Raw genomic sequence first — 20,027 nt, 5'->3', positions numbered from 1 at the left:
GTGTTGTACCAAAGGCACGGCTTGTTGCAAGTGGTTTTGAGGAAATGAAGATTCAAGACTTACAAAAAGACTCCCCTATTTGTGCATCAGAGTCACTCAGAGTGCTCCTAGCTATTGACAGTCAAAACAAGTGGAAGGTTCATTCTATTGATATTAAATCTATTTTTTTATAAGGAATGGAACGTTCAAGGGACATTTACATCTGTCCCCTGCATGAGGCAGGTGTGGACAATGTACTCTGGAAACTCAAGAAATGTGTCTACGGCCTTGCAGATGCCTCCCTCAACTGGTACAACAAGGTCAAGGACCTAATGTTAAAAACTGGTAGTAGAATGTCCAGAGTTGACCCAGCAATTTTCTTTTGGCAAAATGAAGATTCTCAAGTTGTGGGTGTACAAGCAGGCCATGTAGTTGATTTTCTCTGGGCAGGGTCAGAGCATTATGAAAAAAATGTAATTTCTGAACTCAAGGCTACTTTTCATGTTAGGTGTGAAGAACATGAGAGTTTTTCTTACGTGGGCATGGACATTACAACTGTAGGTGATCAGGTGCTTGTACATCAACACAGCTACATTGAAAATCTGCAGCCAGTTCTTTTGCAGGCAGCTCGAGCTGTCCAAAGAGATGCTCTTTTGAACAAAACTGAGACAGAGCAGCTTAGGTCAAAAATAGGACAACTATTATGGGTTGCCAAACAAACAAGCCCTGATGTAATGTTTGATGCATGCAGCCTGGCTAACATTAAAAATGCTTCTATTCAGTCGATTCATGAAGTGAACAACATCCGCAAATTGAAGTCAGAAAAGGTCACACTTAAGTTCCAATACTTGGGGAGGAGTGATGCTTTGAGTTTAGCTGTCTTTAGTGATGCTTCCCTTGGCAATCTCCCGGATGAAGGAACTCAGGGAGGAGCTTTAATTGCACTAATAGGTGAAAGAGGAAAGTTCTAACCCAGGGGTGGGCAAACGTTTTGACTTGCGGGCCAAATTGGGTTCTAAATTTTGACTGGGGGGCCGAACCTGGAGCAGATGGATGTAGTGTTTGTGTGAAGTAATATAAATCAGTGGTCCCCAACCTTTTTTGCACCACGGACCGGTTACGTGTCAGAAATATTTTCGCGGACCGGCCTTTATATAAATAAATATATTTATATATTTATTATTTAAATATTTATATATATAAATAGGATGAAATAAAATGATACGACTGGCATAAAAACAAATTAAACCACATAAAAATAAAACGTTGAATTAGTGGGAGCACCGAGCTCTTTTCTCAGAAATGAGCCGTTCCCATCTAGGCGTAATCGGAGACAATGACACCCGAAGTGGTTAAGGTTTGTCTTTAAATGTAGGATGCTTGGTCTCCATGTGCCGAAGCAGGTTTGAAGGTTTCATTGCCTCGTTAGCTAGCCTTTCGCCACATATGCGGAGTGCACTTGGCGCGTCAGAGTCACCTGTGGCGATAAATCCATATTTTAAGTAGGACTCCAGAAATGTTCTTTTAAATGCAGCTTTCCTTTTCTTAGAAGTCGTAGCCTCTTCTTCTTCAGTGTCCTCATTGGACGTTTTTCCCTTTCCGAAGAAGCTTTCCAAACTTCTCTGTTTCTTGCTCATTTTTGCTTGCCTCGCGGGCTTGACTGTGGTGACATGTCACGTGACCGAGACGAGCGCCCTGTGTCAAGAGTCCTTATTTTTCAGATGCACCGACAGATGTAATTGGGAGAGATTCGCCAAAATTTTTATTTTTTTTTCCTGTGCGCCTCCGCGGCCCGGTACCAAGTGACCCACGGACCGGTACCGGTCCGCGGCCCGGTGGTTGGGGACCACTGATATAAATGACATGACACTTGCATAATAGGTTTTGGCCTTTAGCCGCTTGTATCCGGGATCTTGTTCTTTCGGTCACGACCCATAGCTCGTGACCATAGGTGAGGGGAGGAGCGTAAATCGACCGGTAAATTGGATATTCGAAAAAAAGCTTTTTGAAAACAAATGCATTTATTAACAGCATTAAAAAAAATATTTCATCAAAAAATTACTATCGGTGATTCTCATTAAATACGACACTGTAATTATGAATAACAGTTTCTATCACTTCAGTGGCTGCAGGTCAGATTTATGAAAGATGTTTATCTTATGAGACAAAATCACATAAAACGGCAAACATTCTGACCAAATACATCATCTTGAAAAATCAGTGAAAGAAAACATCTAAATAAAGGCAACACGGACGGATATCTGAAAATCAGAGCAGAGCTTTAACTCACAAACACCTGGTGACGGGAGATGAGGAAATGGGAAACACTTCCTTAAAGTCGGCCTTAAAACCTTTAAAAGTTAAGATTAGTCGCAAACAGGTGGTGCATCAATGTCCTTGAGCATCCTGCATTGTTTGAAAATGAGAATAGTCGTTAGTTTCAATCCCTGCTATTTGTACAAATTATTTTAAAAAATGCATTTTTTTTACAACAAACTAGAGAAACCCCTTCATTTTCAGTGGGAACAGTGTTGTTGGTCTCCCTTTTTTTGCTAGTGCATCATAGTCTGGAGTAAAATTTGTTGTGGCAATTCTTACGATAGACCCAAAGTGTCCGCTAACCTTGATCTGTGAAGGGGCTTTGCTGATGTTCACGTGGCTGAACGTCTGTTCATACACGTCCATCCATCCATCCATCCATCCATCCATCCATCCATCCATCCATCCATCCATCCATCCATCCATCCATCCATCCATCCATCTTCTTCTGCTTATCCGGGGTCGGGTCGCGGGGGCAGCAGCTTTAGGAGGGACTCCCAGACTTTCCTCTCCCCAGCCACTTCATCCAGCTCATCCCGGGGGATCCCAAGACGTTCCCAGGCCAGCTGAGAGACATAGTCTCTCCAGTGCATCCTGGATCGTCCACGGGGTCTCCTACCGGTGGGACATGCCCGAAACACCACCCCAGGGAGGCGTCCAGGAGACATCCTGATGAGATGCCTGAGCCACCTCATTTGTCTCCTCTCAACGTGGAGGAGCAGCGACTCTACTCCGAGTCTCTCCCGGACGACCGAGCTTCTCACCCTATCGCTAAGGGAGAGCCCGGACATCCTGCGGCGGAAACTCATTTCAGCCGCTTGTATCCGGGATCTCGTTCTTTCGGTCACGACCCATAGCTCGTGACCATAGGTGAGGGTAGGAGCGTAAATCGACCGGTAAATTGAGAGCTTTGCGTTTTGGTTCAGCTCTCTCTTTACCACGACGGACCGGTACAGAGTCCGCATTACTGCCGATGCTGCACTGATCCGCCTGTCGATCTCGCGCTCCATCCTCCTTCACTTGTGAACAAGACCCCAAGATACTTGAACTCCTCCACTTGGGGCAGGATCTCATTCCCGATCCGGAGAGGGCATTCCGCCCTTTTCCGAATGAGGACCGTTGACTCAGATTTGGAGGTGCTGACCATCATCCCGACCGCTTCACACTCGGCTGTGAACCGCTCCAGTGAGAGCTGGAAATCACGGCTTGAAGAAGCCAACAGCACCACGTCGTCTGCAAAAAGCAGAGACGCGATGCTGAGGTCCCCAAAACGGACACCCTCAACGCCTCGGCTGCGCTGTCGAGTTACATGGTGCGTGAGTGTGTGTTGGATTTTGCCCAGACGAATTGCCTACGATGAAATTCCAAATTTCAAAGCTTGACATGGAAGACCTGAAGAAGGGGGCCTCAGTAGGGGTTACTTAAAAGTTAGTTCTTCAAAATTAACTATTGTTAAATTGGTAAAGGGGAATTTGTTGGTTGAACCAGTAAACCTCCATTCCTGTTCCAAATTTCACCAGAAGATAATGCCAAAGTCAGATTGACCTAACATAGTAAATTAATAGTTTAAAAAGTCATCGATTAGATGAAGACTTGTTTTGCTATAATATATAGGGTGTTTCATAAAGTACGCAGTTTTTAAAAATGCAATAAATCAGCCAAAATCTATGCAAAATTCAAAATTTTTATTTAATTTCATTCAACATATACTTCAATTTAATAATGAAAAATGATATCGAGCATATGTCCACCTCCACTTTCTCTGCAGGCAGTCATCCGATCGTTGAAATTAACGATAACTCTTTTGCAGACGTCCCTGTCGATTTCGCCGATTACCCGTTGAATTTCCATCTTCAGTTCGGTAATCGTTTGAGGTTTGTTCACGTAAACTTGTGACTTCACATATCCCCATAAAAAGAAGTCACAAGGTGTGAGGTCACATGACCTCGGAGGCCATTCTTGGTCGCCGCCGCGAAGTGAGATCAGACGCTCAGGGAATTTTTCACGAAGCAAGGTGATTGTCTCCCGGGATGTGTGGCAGGTAGCCCCGTCCTGCTGAAACCACATTTCATCAATTCCGTCATCCTCCATTTCTTCCAGAGCAGGCCACAAAAAGTTAGTGATCATGTCCCGATAAAGGTTGCCATTTACAGTAACTGAATTTCCATCATCATCTTCAAAAAAGAAGGGGCCAATCACGCCTCCTGCCCAAAAACCACACCAAACCGTGGCTCGTAGGGGATGCATTTCGTGCTCTTGGATCACTCCAGGGTTTTCGTCACCCCAAATGCGGCAGTTTTGTTTGTTGACAAACCCCGAGAGATGGAAATGTGCCTCGTCACTGAAGATTATTTTTTTTGAAAAATTGTCGTCCTCTTGTTGTCTAGTCAAAATCCAATCGGCGAATCTTCGCCTTTTTGCATGATCTGCTGGTTTCAGCTCTTGTGTCAACTGAATCTTGTAGGGGTGCATATGAAGATCTTTTTTCAGTATTCGATGCACCGAAGATGTTGACATACCCAACTGTTGCGAACGACGGCGAAGCGACTTCACAGGGCTCACATTCACACTGTCTTGCACTACCGCAATGTTTTGTTGCGTTCGAAGATTACGGTTTCGACCGGGCGATTTTCTGGTTGCAACTGACCCAGATTCTTTGAATTTCTGTACCAACCTTGAAACTGTTGTTGCGGTCGGGGCATTGTCACGTCCAAAGATCGCGCGAAGTTTAGACAGTCTCTGCGTAGCACTGCCCGTTTTTGTAATGAGTTTTTACAATAAGAATGCGTTGCTCGATACTGAACCGCTCCATGGCTACAAAATGGAAAAACGACAAATGGTCGTCTAATCGGAGTGATAATAGATAACGAAAATGATAGGAAAAGTGCTGACAATCTTCAAACAAAAAAATCCCGCGCAATTAAAAAACTGCGTACTTTATGAAACACCCTATACTTTGAAACTGCTTGAATACTTTAATTTGCTAACTAGGGAAGCCCATGCTCATCGTTAGGTAATGAGAATGAGACATGTTAATCACAGTTAGAGTCAGCTGCAATATACTTTATTTTATTCTGCTTGACAATATTGTATAGTTAATAGCAGCTTGAGCAGCATCATAGCACTGATGTTTCATTTACACATGAATGTATTCAGAGTTGAGTAAGGACAAGGGGCTGACAGTGATACCGTAGGTGGAAGACTGCAATCCCACGCTTGAGCTTGACCTAGAGGTCACCAGCTTGTCAAAATACGTTTTGAAGATGCTTGAGTGTTTTAATCTGCTAACTAGGAGAATCCAAGATCATAGTTATGATTATGTGTTAAATTGACTATTGTGAAAGTATGTGTTATTACTGTCACGATGTTTATTCAGTATCAAACATGTATGTAATATTGATCTTCCATTTACACATGAATGTATAAATGTGAGCGAAGACAAGGATGCGGAAAGGGTTAATGGTGATACTAAGTGGTGGAAGATTGAGATCCCACACACGAGCGTGACCTCGGTCACGTTCATCCAGTTGAAGCCTAAACAAAATGCTGTTTGACGGAACACAAGTCAGAGAAAAAACATTTGCAAATGTCACGTTGACGGACAGTTGACAAGATTTGGAAGTGGGAAACAGGATGAAGCATCCCTGAGAAAATTGTTACATCCCTGAGAACATAGTCACCTCATCTGGTTGAATCCGGTTGAGACCGGCCGAGATGCAGGTGCAGTCTATTCTGGAAGTATTTGGGTCATCTGAGGCCAACGTATGACGTCATGGAAAAAAACTGGTACGTGACCAAGCAGGCATAGAACCCACAAACTGGACTGGTATAAAAGGTACGTTCGGACAAAGCGCAGCGCTCGCTCTCGCCCGGTGGGCTCTCCCCGTCAGGGGTATGCCCCTGCGGCCACTGCCGTGGATCGAGAACGCCGATTAGACAGATAGATTTCATTCTCTCTGAGATTAACCCAAGGTCCGTTAAAATGAATTTATACTATCTTCAAATTGGACTTAGTCAAATTTTAAGCTTAAAGACAAGCTAGGAGATGCAGACTTCGGTGCAGGAGAGAGGAGCCATTTTTAGGGCGTCGTTATCTCAATTCTTTAGGCCAGCCTGTTCTTTTAAAGAGAATTTGGATTTTGGAACAAGAACTGATCACTCGACTTTTCCACCAAACAGCATTTTAGACCTCTAGCCTCTTACCCTTTTTTACTATATTTTTGAGTTTTCAATCGAGAGAACTTCGAGCCTGAATAAATTTTGCTCTATTGAGAATGGTGAGTGGAAAATATAGTTAGTTGTTCGAACATTCGAAACTTGTAATTCTCTTTCTTGCTTATTCATTAAATTTCTACTTTATAATCATCTAATTTCGATTAATGATTATTTTGATTTTTTATGCTTTAAATCTCTTTTGTTTCTCTATCATAGTCATACTTTAAAACGTTCAGTTCTTTTTTAAATGAAGACAGCTTTAATCCTTGACATCAGGGAGTGTCAGAATCTGGTTCGAAACCATTAACTTGAGCTCAGCTAGTGTGGGTGCACGCTAGTGTAAATAAACGTGTTCCTGCGGTCTTAACAAAGACAGCTAAATCTATTCCAAGTGGTTAACAAAAGCAACAATCATTATAGGAAAGAAACGGCCGCGATCGAGGAGATCCTGGGTCTCGACAAAGTAGTTACTCAACCCTTGGGTTTCTTTGATTTCAGCGGGACTGGCGTCCGGAAATGACGGAATTAATCTAACAAGAGATTAGTTACCTGAACAGCGGTTAGACTCGGAACGAATCTTCTTTCCGTACCGGCTTAAATCAATTCTCGTCTCCCCTACAGACTGCGTTACTGCAGAGGGGCTAAAGTACAGAATTTTACCGTTTAAACGGAGAGCTTACATCAGATAAGTGCACGATTGACAGCGCTTAGAAATTCTGTCCATAAAAATTATGAACAGAAACGGTGACAAAGGGCAGCCTTGGCGGAGTCCAACCCTCACTGGGAACGAATCCGACTTACTGCCGGAAATGCGGACCAAACTCTTATCAGTTGGCTCGGCACCCCGTACTCCCTAAGCACCCTCCACAGAACCTCCCGAGGGACACGGTCGAACGCCTTCTCCAAGTCCACAAAATACATGTGGACTGGTTGGGCGAACTCCCATGCCCCCTTGAGGATCCTGCCGAGGGTGTAGAGCTGGTCCACTGTTCCACGGCCAGGACGAAAGTCACACTGCTCCTCCTGAATCCGAGGTTCGACCTCCCGACGGACCCTCCTCTCCAGCACCCCTGAATAGACCTTACCAGGGAGGCAGAGGAGTGCGATTCCCCTGTAATTGGAACACACCCTCCGGTCCCCCTTATTAAAGAGGGGAACCACCACCCCAGTCTGCCAATCCAGAGGCACCGTCTCTGATGTCCACGCAATGTTGTAGCGGCGTGTCAGCCATGACAGCCCCACAACATCCAGAGCCTTTAAGAACTCCGGGCGGATCTCATCCACCGAGGAGTTTTTTAACTACCTCAGTGACTTCGACCCCAGAGGTTGGAGAGTCCGCCTCAGAGTCTCCAGGCCCTGCTTCCACAATGGAAGGCGTGTCGGTGGAATTGAGGAGGTCTTCGAAGTATTCTCCCCACCGACACGACGTCCCGAGTCGAGGTCAGCAGTACGCCATCTCCACTGTAAACAGTGTTGACGGTGCACTGCTTCCCCCTCCTGAGACGCCGCATGCTGGACCAGAATTTCCTCGAAGCCGTCCGGAAATCATTCTCCATGGCCTCACTAAACTCCTCCCACGCCTGGGTTTTTGCCTCAGCAACCGCCGAAGCCGCATTCCGCTTGGCCATCTTGGTACCTGTCGGCTGCCTCCGGAGTCCCGCAGGCCAAAACGTCCCAATAGGACTCCTTCTTCAGCTTGACGGCATCCCTTACTGCCGGTGTCCACCAGCGGGATTGGGGATTACCGCCACGACAGGCACCAACGAATTTACGGCCATAGCTCTGGTCGGCTGCCCCAACAATGGAGGCGCGGAACATGGTCCACTCAATGTCCCCCGCCTCCTCCGGGACGTGGGAAAAGCTCGTCCGGAGGTGGGAGTTGAAGCTCTTCCTGACAGGGGATTCTGCCAGACGTTCCCAGCAGACCCTCATAGAGCGTTTGCGTCTGCCAGGTCGGACCGGCATCCTCCCCCACCATCGGAGCCAACCCACCACCAGGTGGTGATCAGTTGACAGCTCCGCCCCTCTCTTCACCCGAGTGTCCAGAACATGCGGCCGCAGATCCGATGACACGACTACAAAGTTGATCATCGAACTGCGGCCTAGAGTGTCCTGGTGCCAAGTGCACACATGGACACCCTTATGCTTGAACATTGTGTTCATTATTGACAATCCGTCGAGCACAGAATTCCAATAATAGAACACCGCTCGGGTTCAGATCGGGGGTGCCGTGCCTCCCAATCACGCCCTTCCAGGTCTCACTGTTATTGCCCACGTGAGCATTGAAGTCACCCAGTAGAACAATGGAGTCCCCAGAAGGAGCGCTCTTCAGCACTTCCGCCAGGGACTCCAAGAAGGATGGGTACTCTGAGCTGCCTTTTGGAGCATAGACACAAACAACAGTCAGGACCCGTCCCCCCACCCGAAGGCGGAGGGAGGCTATCCTCTCGTTCACCGGGGTGAACCCCAATGTGCAGGCGCCCAGCTGGGGGGCAATAAGTATACCCACACCTGCTCGACGCCTCTCACCGTTGGCAATTCCAGAGTGGAAGAGAGTCCAGCCCCTCTCGAGAGGGTTTGTACCGGAACCCAAACTGTGTGTGGAGGCAAGTCCGACTATATCTAGTCGGAACTTTTCTGCCTCTCACACCAGCTCGGGCTCCTTTCCAGCCAGAGAGGTGACATTCCATGTCCCAAGAGCCAGCTTTTGCAGCTGGGGATCGGACTGCCAAGGTCCCTGCCTTTGGCCGCCGCCCAGCTCACAATGCACCCGACCCCTTTGGCCCCTCCCACAGGTGGTGAGCCCATGGAATGGGGAACCCACGTTTCTTTTTCGGGGTGTACCCGGCCGGGCCCCATGGGCAAAGGCCCGGCCACCAGACGCTCGCCTTCAAGCCCCACTTCCAGGCCTGGCTCCAGAGGGGGGCCCCGGTGACCCGCGTCCGGGCGAGGGAAATCTGAGTCCATATGTCTTTTTCGTCATAAGGGGCTTTTTGAGCCGTGCTTTGTCTGGCCCTCACCTAGGACCCTTTTGCCATCGGTGACCCTACCAGGGGCATGAAGCCCCAGACAACATGGCTCCTAGGATCATTGGGACACGCAAACCCCTCCACCACGGTAAGGTGACGACTCACGGAGGGGGTGATGACTCACGGAGGGTCGAGCCAAATTGTCCACTCTTTTTTAAACACTCGGCACTCAGTGCCTTTCTTTTTCTCTGGCCACTCATTTTAACGGAAGAATTCCAGGGGAAGGTTTGTGAGTGGCTTTAGCGTAAAACTGAATCTGAAAGCTCAGCGCACGAATTACGAGAATGCTGACGCAACAGCCCACACTCGGCACTGATGGAAATAGAGCGCAGAGTGCACCGGGTCCGTACTACTGAGAGTATGCACCGAGCTTTCTGACACGGCTTCTGGGAATAAATGCGCGGGCGGGCATTGCAGGGAAAATGACAAAAAAGTTTAATAATACAATTTATTCAGGTTTGGCGGGCCGGATTAAACGGCCCCGTGGGCCGGATGTGGCCCACAGGCCGTAGTTTGCCCATGTCTGTTACCCTTGCCATGTCAGATGGTATAGACAATGCAATGTTTCTGTCCATGCTGTTTTCTGAGCTCACTACTGGATATGCGAGTCTTCATGTTCTTCCTCTTATCTTTGTAACTGACAATCACTCTTTGTTTCATGCACTGGTCAACTAAGCAGGTTACAGAGAAGAGGCTCAGGCTAGAAATAAGTAGTGTTAAAGAGCTGCTACAGGCCAAGAAAATAAAACAGATCTGTTGGTCAGAGGCTAAGTAAGTCTCAGCTTGCAGATTCCCTGACAAAAAAGGGAGCTTCTTCACTCATGCTTCAAAGCTTTAGATCAGGGGTGGCGAACCAGTCAGAGACTAAGGGCCACATTTTTTACCGTTTTACCACAAGGAGCCACATCATACACATGAGAACACATGAACTACCCCCCCCCCCTCCCCGCCAATTAATCAGAGACTAAGAGCCACATTTTTTACTGTGTTACCGCAAAGAGCCACATCATACACATGAGCTCACATAAACTATCCCCCCCCCCCCTCCCGGCTGCTCGGTTTTAAATGGGCCACGTTTAACTGTGCATTTTTACCATTTTGAGAGCGAAATTGTTTCCTCGAATGGGTTTGCCCCTTCTCCTTTGCGGGATTTCATCTCATGCCCATGCACGTTTGACGAAAATACCATATTGAACTCAAGCGAAGCGAACACGCAACGTTTGACGAAAATACCATATTGAACTCAAGCGAAGCGAACACCCACAAAAAAAAAAAAAATACAAAAAAACCCACAAATGTTGATATAAACGTAAAGGAGCCGCATGAAACCAGGCAAGGAGCCGCATGCGGCTCGCGAACCGCGGGTTGGCCACCCCTGCTTTAGATGGAGGTTCATTGCTACGGTAATTTTTGTTTTGTGTTTATAAAAAAATAAACCTTTTGTTTTGTGGTTCAAAAAGGTCTTTATTCAAGCACACTTTAAATGTTCTGTGTATTTTTTTTTCTTTTAAGAAAGAGGGAGATTGTTAACTTCCGATGCAATGTATTGTGTGTAAAGGGGGGGACAGGGAAGTGTTGCTAGTTTTTGCTGTTGTGTCGGTGAATTCAGTTGAGTGAAAAACGTGGCCTAATAAATGTGTCTATGACAAACTTCGTTGTATATTAGAATTTACAATAATCATCATCACAGGTTTTCACAGTGAACTTACATCAGTGAGTTCCAGTTCCTCGCCATCCTTGATGCCAGCCACGGTGGTGACGCCCTGCGAGCAGAAGTGGTAGTCGTATGGATTCTTGGTCACCAGCAGCATGTCTGAAACAAAAAAGCACATACATCATAAACTCATGGTTCACCAAAACAGCAACATGTCCAACACAAATGATTAAATAGTTGAGTGATGGATAGGTTTTTCTGTTTCTTTTATGTACCCTCTCTGGGGTGTGGGTACCATGGGACTGTCAATTTCCCCCCTGGAATGAATAAAGTTTGGTCTAAATCGAAGTCTATTTGAACCACAAAACCAATAAACAATCAATGCGTACCGTCAGTATGGACTGGTTTGTCTGCTTTGGAACACATATGCCTGCGACCTACTTTGCCACCTGATTCCCGTTTGCCTTATCCGCTGCCTAGTGTGATGCCTGTTTCCTAATTCGCTGTGTAGCAAAAACCTGTTTTTATTATTTGCTCTGGACTCTGTTTGGCTATGCCCCTGTCTGCTTCGATAACGCACGATGCGCGCTTGCTGATTGGCTTGTCAGCTTGCATCGTCGTCCTTTTCTGCCGGCATTCCAGCCCTCCTTGTCTCCTTTTACAATTCCCCAAATAAAGGGCCAGTGTTGCATTTGATTCTCCTACCTCATTCGTGACAAAACAAACCAGCCACAACATGCAACCAACACAAGGGCTCTCCAACTGCTGCTACCTGCAGTTCTGACTCTCTGACAACTGCTACCTGCGGTTATGATTCCCTGAAGGCCGCTGCCTGCTGTTCTGACTCCTTGACTGCCGCTGCCTGCAGTTCTGACTCCTCGAACGCCGCTGCCAGCGGTTCTGACTCCTTGAACACTGCTGCCTGTGGTTCCGACTCCCTGACAGCCGTGGCCTGTAGTTCCGACTCCTCCACTGCCGCAAATCCACCACCCAATCCTGCTCATGCTGCAGCGGCGCGGAACCTGCGCCCGCCACCCAACTTCGATCTGGTGGCGTTGGATCTGCGGCACTTGACCTGCGAACGCCATCTGACGTCATCCTGCAGATGTCGCCTGACTACGCTTCGCCGGCTCAAGACCTGCAGCCGCCATCTGACCTCATTCCAGCGGCGCTGGACCTGTGGTCGCCCCCTGACCTCATGCCGGCGGCGCGGACCCTGCAGCTGTCACCTGGCTTCACTTCGGCAGCACAAGACCTGTGGCCGCCGCCTGACTTCATTCCGATGTCTCCCAGGAGTTCTGGCGTACCTCGATGTATCAATGATATCCGCATTGTGTGTAAAGTTTTGAAAACAGTTATATTAGCTGATGACACAATGCTGAACTGCTCTGGATAAAATAATGAACAACTTCTGAGGACTGTGGAAAATGAATAAAATAGAACTGATTTGATACAAATGAAGTGTCTTTGAATCTACATAAAATGAAGTTTATCTTTGCCACCAAACAAACTAAACCCCAATTGAAAATTGTCGACTATTGAAATTGAAAGAGTAAATGAAATAACAATTTTAATATAACAATAACAATAACAATAGTAATATAAACGACATGTAAAGGTCATTGCATAAATGGTTTCGGCCTTTAGTAGGGAAGTAAAGCATGGATATTCAAAAAACGCTTTTTGGAAACAAATACATTTATTAACAGCATTAAGAAAATATTTCACCAAAAAACTGTCAGTGATTCTCATTAAATAAGACACTGTTATTATGAATAACAGTTTCCATCACTTCATCGCCTGCAGGTCAGACTTATGTATGAAAGATGTTTATCTAATGAGGTGAAATCACGTAAAACGGCAAACATTCTGACCAAATACATAATCTTGAAGAATCTGTGAAAGAATACATCTAAATAAAGTACTAATATAGGAATTACTAATAAAGAAATAAAAAACGCAACACAGTGACATATTTACTCAAAATCAGAGCAGACAAACACAAACACCTGGTGACAGAGGTGAGGAAAGGGGAACCACTTCCTTTAAGTCGGCCTTAAAAACTTTAAAAGTTAAGATTAGTCGAAAATAGATGGTGCGTCATAAACTTGCCCCTGTACTTGACTTTTGATCCGCAGTTTATCGGTGAAAAAGGTTTTGCTGAGTCTTCAAATTAGCTGTCAACCTCTCCAATGCAGCCGCTCGTTCATGTGTTGACTCCTAGCGTAGTTAGCATGCTTCGTAGCAAAGTGACGGCTAATATTGTACTCCTCGCAACCGTTTCTTGGCATATCAGACATAACGGCATTGACCATTCAGCATTTTTTTTGCATTCAGCAAAAAAATATTTTGTTGTCAACACTTTTTTAAACACTCGGCACTCAGTGTCCACCTTTCTTTTCCCTGGGCCACTCATGATGGAGGGATTCCAGGGAAAGATTTGTGGGTGGCTTTGGCGTAAAACTGTATCTGAAAGCTCAGTGCGCAAATTACGAGAATGCTGACGTCACAGCCCACACTCGAAATTCAGCACTGATAGAAATAGAGCGCGGAGTGCGCCGGGTCCGTGCTACTGAGTACGTACACGCACTTGTGAGTGTGCACCGCTATTTCTGACGCGGCTTCTGGGAGTAAATCCGCGGGTGGGCGTTTCTCTGGACTGGAGAAATGCAGTCATTGAAGTGAAAATGACCCAAAACAAGGTATAATAATACAATTTATTCAGGTTTAGCGGGCCGGATTAAACAGATCATTGAACTGCAGCCTAGGGTGTACTAGTGCCACGAGCACATATGGACACCCTTAATTTTGAACATGGTGTCTGTTTTGATCTGTCCGTGGCGAGCATAGGAGTCCAGTAACAGAACACCACTTTGGTTCAGATCGGGGGGACCCTTTCCCCCAATCACACCCTCCAGGTCTCACCGTCATTGTCCACGTGAGCATTGAAATCACCCACAGCACGATGGGGTCTCCAGGACGTCTACTCTACAGCACACCCTCCAAGCACTCCAAAGAGGCTGGGTACTTTGAGCTGTGGTTTGGTGCATAGACACAAACAACACTCAGAACCCGACTCCCCACCCGAAGGCGGAGAGAGGCTACCCTCTTGTTCACCAGAGTGAACCCCAGTGTACAGGCCAAGCCGAGGGAGCAATAAGAATGCTCACTCCTGCTCTGCGCTTCTCGCCGTGGGCAACTCCAGAGTGATAGTGTCTCCAACCCCTCTCGAGAGGACTCCTACGAGAACCTAAGCTGTGAGTGGACTATGTTTAGTTGGAAACTATTGCCTCCCACACCAGCTCGGGCTCCTTCTCTGTCAGAGAGGTGACATTCCATGTCCCTAGAGCCGCCTTCTGTAGCCGGGGATCTGAACCACCCAGCTCTCTATGCACCCAACAACTTTGCCCCTTTCATCAGCTGGTAAGCCCATGGGAAGGGGGACTCACATTGCCTTTTCGGGCTGTGCCTGGGCGGGCCTTAATCCATGGGGCCCAGCCCGCCCAGTGTCGTGGTCCTGCTTGGGGACGTCGGGAGATGTCCCTTGTGGGGGGGTTCTGTCACATGCCTGCGCCACCTGTCATCCAGTCACTCACAGCCACGCCCCGTCACGCCTCAGCTCCATTTAAACCCCGTCATCCCAGCCAGTCCTTGTCAGTCTGTCCCTGATCCTACCTGTTCGCTCACCGTGTGTATCCCGTCTGATTCCTGTTGCCGACTTTGTCCATTTACTGACATTTATTGCCGTCCTGACCGATCGCCTGTTTATGATCTTGCTCTGCCTGCTGCCCACCATTTGCCCGTTTATGACCATGTCCTAATCGCCGCTCGTCCCGACCACCGGCATGCCACCGACCACGAGTATCTGCTGCACGCTTGCTCTGCTGCTCTCTCCAAAAGATTGGTCCCAGCCATCTGCCAACCAGGCTTGCCGGGGAGAGCGACCGGCCGCCGTCCTCGCCCACCAGCTGTGTCCCGACAACACTGTCGCACCGCTCCAGTCTGACCTCCTGCACTCCACTTCCCCTTTCCCCACGTACAATAAAGTCTGCATCTTGCCACGATTGGCTGTTCTGTCCTGTATCTCACATAGCCCTTTACAATAGCCAACTGGTACCCAAAGTGCTTTACCACAGGATAAAAACAACACATAGAAAATGATTCAAAAGTGCTAGAAGATTCAAGATTCAAGAGTTTTTTATTCGCCATGTTTGAGCGTGCCAAACAAGGAATTTGACTTCGGTAAAACACATCCTCTGTTCAACATTTAGGTGACTAACAACACTCGGGACAAGTGAAAAATGGCAAAAACAGTGTAGACAAATTCAAAAAAGGTGTGAAGAGCAGGATGTTATTGCACAGTAATGACTCTGAGACTCTAAGAGTGGTGTGAGTTCATCAGAGCAACAGCCTGGGGGAAGAAGCTGTCTCTGTGTCTGCTGCTAGAAGTACTAAAACTGCTGCAGGGCATTAAAAACCTTCCACAAGTGCAATATAATGAATTGTATAAAATGAAGATAATTAAAAAAGGAGCAGATAGAATGATTACGTAGTGGCCCCACTCACAGTTCGAACGCCAGTCTAAGAGGGTGGGTCTTGAGCTTCGATTTAAAAATGCATACAAAAGTGATGGTGCGGATGTTAGGGGGAAGTTTATTCCACAGTTTAGGAGCAGCAATAGCAAAATAATGATTGCCTTACTGTTTGGATCTCGACCTTGGGACCTCTAAAAGAAATTGACCCAAAGAGCACATAGGACTCTGCTGCAGTTGCGAAAACTTGTCCAACAAATACAAAACGGCCACATCATTAAAGGCGTTAAACACAAATAGCAGGAGTTTAAAGTCTATTCTGAAGCGGACAGTAAGCCAATGAAGGGACAACAGCAAAGGAGTAATATGTTTGCGCCTAGACGTGTTTGTCGGGCAGCAGTGTTCTGCACAAGTTGGAAATTCATATGTGAGGTTTGACTGAGGCCAACATACAGAGCATTGCAGGAATCCAGTCTGGAGCTGATGAAGGCGTGGATTGCCTTCTCGAGGTCCTGCCGACTGAGAAAGGGCTTCACTTTGGCCAACAGACGGAGCTGGAAGAAGCTTGCGCTGCCAAGTGAGCTGATCTATCTGTCAAACTACAGCCCAAATGTCAACCCAAGATTTTTTACGTGACTTAAAATGTGGGGCAGAGTACCAGAATTTAAGGCGAAAGTATTCAGCGTAGATGGAGTACCAAACGAAATGCACTCATTTAAGTGTAGAAAGTTCTGTGCAAGCCACTGCTTTATATCAGAGATGCTCCACAAGCTTGATGAATGAAGTGTCATTGTTTGGTTTCATCGGCAAGTATAACTGAAGGTCGGCATAAAAGTGGAAGGACAGGTTAATGATCCCAGGAGTAGCAGGGGTGTGTTTGTGTGCATGTGTGTAGAATGCAGCCAGTAGGTCAGGGCTACCTTGGAGTTCTGGTTTGTGACTGGACAGGATCTGGTAGTAGATATGGTAACTTCTCTCTCCTGGCTGCTGAAACACCACTCTGGACTTTTCCAGAAGGTCTGATGAGGAGTCAATAATTCAGAAGTCATTTCTCATTTATATGTATGTAGAATGTGTAAAACGTATGTGTAATAAGTGTAAAATTGAGATTCCTACCCATTTTAAAACATAATACCTTCAATGATTTCGATTAATCAGAAAAATGAAATATAATACTTCCTTGTCATGTGAGAATAATTCAAAGAGTCACAAAATCCAACTTACAAATGTCTATATCAGCGGAGGTTAGTTTTCCCGTTGGCCCAAAGTGAATTCTGATGAATTTTCCCTGCAGAAACCAGACAACGTAGACACATCACAATACACAAACCAAAAGATCTTCAAAATAATGACATCATTTTGTAATGTTTATTTGGTTATATTGTTTAGGCTGAATCTTAAATTATTTGTCCCCATTCTTATGTTTTAACTTACTTTAAAATCAATTACCAGCCCAGCTACTTTAAAATTAAACTGAATTTTCTAGGTTAGTAGGGCTAAGTTACTTGGCAAACATTACAATTTAAACCTTTAAATAACAAAGACGCTCTACTGACACCAGATAATTTACGACTGCTTCATCCAACAGTCCGTTGTAACTGGTGTCTGTTCCCATCCACTCCACTCAGAGATCGAACCCGCACTGCCACCACGTCTTCGATTTGAGAATGCAGGGCGTTGAGTTAAAAGCCAGAGCTGCTAACGAAGCAGTCAGCACCTTATAGGAGGTCTGGGAAGTAAGGCATTACGCAACCGCGCATTTCAAACTGGCATCCCTTACACTGGTGTAAGAAAAAGAAAATAAATATGAGTAAATATATTGTTACAATATCCACACAAGACTTTTATGAACCTTTTTTGAAGTGTAAACGTGTCTGGCTTCTCTCTGCTCTTGCGTGTTGGTCGACTGAGGTGCCCCCGCGGTCCAGTGCGAGCGCATCCGCACAAGACTTTTATAATTTAATTTTTATACACTCTATTGTACTTTTAAATAAGTTATTGAATTTTAAACACTTTTCAAAACATTTTAAAGTGTCACGGCTCCTGTCTGCTCTTGCGTACTGGCCGACTGACGCACCCCGGCAGCCCAACGGAGGGCACACATTGCTCAGGGGTACGCCCTGCGCTTAGTGCTCATTGCCGGCCGCTGTCCCAAATCCTGGACAGCGGTGCTTTCTTCCTACATGCGCGTTTACACTCACTACCGTTGTCCCGACTGTGTCACGTCTCCGCTCTCGCCCTGCTGGCCTATGGCATCACGCGCTCTCCGCGCTAGACCTCTGAGGCGCGCGTCGCCAATACGGAAGTGCTAATTGTCAGTCCTCACAGTTTTGTCTGTTTTGACACGCACGCCTGCCACCTGATTCTCGTTTGCCTGACCCGCTGTGTTACGAGATGCCTGCACGACGCAAGCTCGCTGACCGGCTAGTCATTCTAAAGTGTAAACGTGCAACGGCTCCGCTCTGCTCTTGCCGTGCTGACCGGCTGTCGTGCCCCGCTGCCCAGCACGAGGGCATCCGCACCAGACTTTTATAATTTTATGATAGGCAAACAGGACGATCCAATCGGAAGTGACAAGCAGACAGTGTGAATTGAAGTGCAAGTCTGAGGTGCTGCTGATATGTTGACGCAGACGGAGTGAATAAAGTGCAGGAGGCTGAGATAAAGTGTAGTTAGAACTGCTAAGACAATCAGCTGCAAGGACACAGATCAAAATGTTCCCATTGGCCATTAGTGTCATATAGGCAGACAAAGCCCTGCGCTCCAAGTGACGCCGCAAAAAAAGGCGACCACCGGGGAGTCGCTGATGGTGTAGGGATGCACTTGCCTGTCTTGTTGCCTGGCTTGTGTGCGTCATTGCATATGACACTGTGAATGTGTGTTTGTGTGGCAGACTTAAAAAAAAAAATCTTTTATGCACCGAATCTATCCGCAATATTTGCTTTAAAAAAATCTGCGATAGAGCGAGGCCGCGATAGGTGAACCGCGAAGTTGCAAGGGATTATTGTATAAACTCCCACTTGTCTAAACATGGCATTCTCATGAATATTGTGTATGTGGAATATGAGTTAGGCAACAAAATTCTGCAATTTTCATCCATCTCAAAGGGAGGCTGACTGCCACTTGCTGTCGACTGAGAATAACATTACAGCTGCCAGTCACAACAACCTGAGACCTTGCATTGAATTTTTAGTTTGAATCATTGTAATTGTAAATGCAGTGTTAAACGATTTTATACTTTTGCTGTGTGACGAATATGTTGAATAGTTTTACATGTGTGACATTGATATGTTGGTTGTAACATTCAAAGTAACACTGCATAATAGTGCTAGGTCGTATCAAAAGGTCTCAGCTGTCCATCAATAGTCATAATTAAATTAACTTTCTCATCAAGAGCGGTGGTTGTACTCACAAAACGTGAGGAGTTATCATTACGGATGGTTTTGGCATTTCCAAAGGCCTCCATGGCAGGATTGGCTTGAATGATCTGATCCTCCAACGATCCCTTAAAATACACAAACAGATGGGATGTGAACAGTGGCTTAGCATGTAGCATCACAATGTTGTAACTAGTGTTGTCAAAAATACCAATACCTTCCAAAGTATTTTACATGCCATAACCGAGTACAATACTAATTCGACATGTATCGATACTATGGTGTGCATGCCTGCAGAGTCGCACAGTTTGACATTTGACGTATTCTTTCATTTGGGTTGTTTAGTTTACATATATTTGCAAGGAGTGAAACTGTGATTCTTTTACATTTTTTAATCATTTGATAATTCTATTCAATTGATCATTTACCTGCTATTCTGTTTTACATGTTAAACACATTTTTTATGCTTTTTTGAAGTACCTCATTCATCACCACGGTATCAAAAATGGTATTGATATCAAGTTTGAAATTTTGGTATGACAACCGTAGTTGTAACATCTATCACACGCTCGTCAGACTTTTTGGAATGAATGTAAGACATCATACTCCTTTCTTCACTTTTTCTCCAAGAGCGGCGGTGATGGCGAAGTACTGGATCACTCGCTTGGTGTTGACCGTTTTTCCAGCACCTGACTCGCCGCTAATAACAACAAACAAAAACACAAAAACAGAGAGAAAACAACATGAACAAAAAGCAAAATCAATTGTATTTTTGACAATAGCACCATTCCTTTTTCTCAATTGCAACATGAGGAAAACATGTGCATTACCTGATAGAGCACGCATGCTCACACTTTTTCAGCTCGCGAGCTACTTTTAAAATGACCAAGTCACAAAGATCTACCCACTACCAAAAAAATAT

At 46.0% G+C, this 20,027-nt stretch overlaps 1 protein-coding gene across 1 annotated transcript in view; it reads right to left on the bottom strand.

Moving 5' to 3' along the window:
• LOC119119480 (myosin-7B-like) overlaps positions 1-20,027 on the bottom strand; it is a gene marked incomplete at its 3' end in the record, with an annotated part of 180,400 nt that overhangs the window by 112,727 nt on the left and 47,646 nt on the right. Inside the window, exons 6-10 of the mRNA XM_037245895.1 lie at positions 19,712-19,805; positions 19,141-19,233; positions 16,953-17,016; positions 16,649-16,747; positions 11,252-11,355 (exon numbers count right to left, since the gene is read on the bottom strand). Coding sequence (XP_037101790.1) covers positions 11,252-11,355; positions 16,649-16,747; positions 16,953-17,016; positions 19,141-19,233; positions 19,712-19,805 — 454 coding nt within the window. The remainder of the gene's footprint in view (positions 1-11,251; positions 11,356-16,648; positions 16,748-16,952; positions 17,017-19,140; positions 19,234-19,711; positions 19,806-20,027) is intronic.

Source organism: Syngnathus acus, chromosome 2, assembly GCF_901709675.1.
Source record: "Syngnathus acus chromosome 2, fSynAcu1.2, whole genome shotgun sequence".
Taxonomy (NCBI): domain Eukaryota; kingdom Metazoa; phylum Chordata; class Actinopteri; order Syngnathiformes; family Syngnathidae; genus Syngnathus; species Syngnathus acus.
This window is presented reverse-complemented; position numbering and strand designations above follow the sequence as displayed.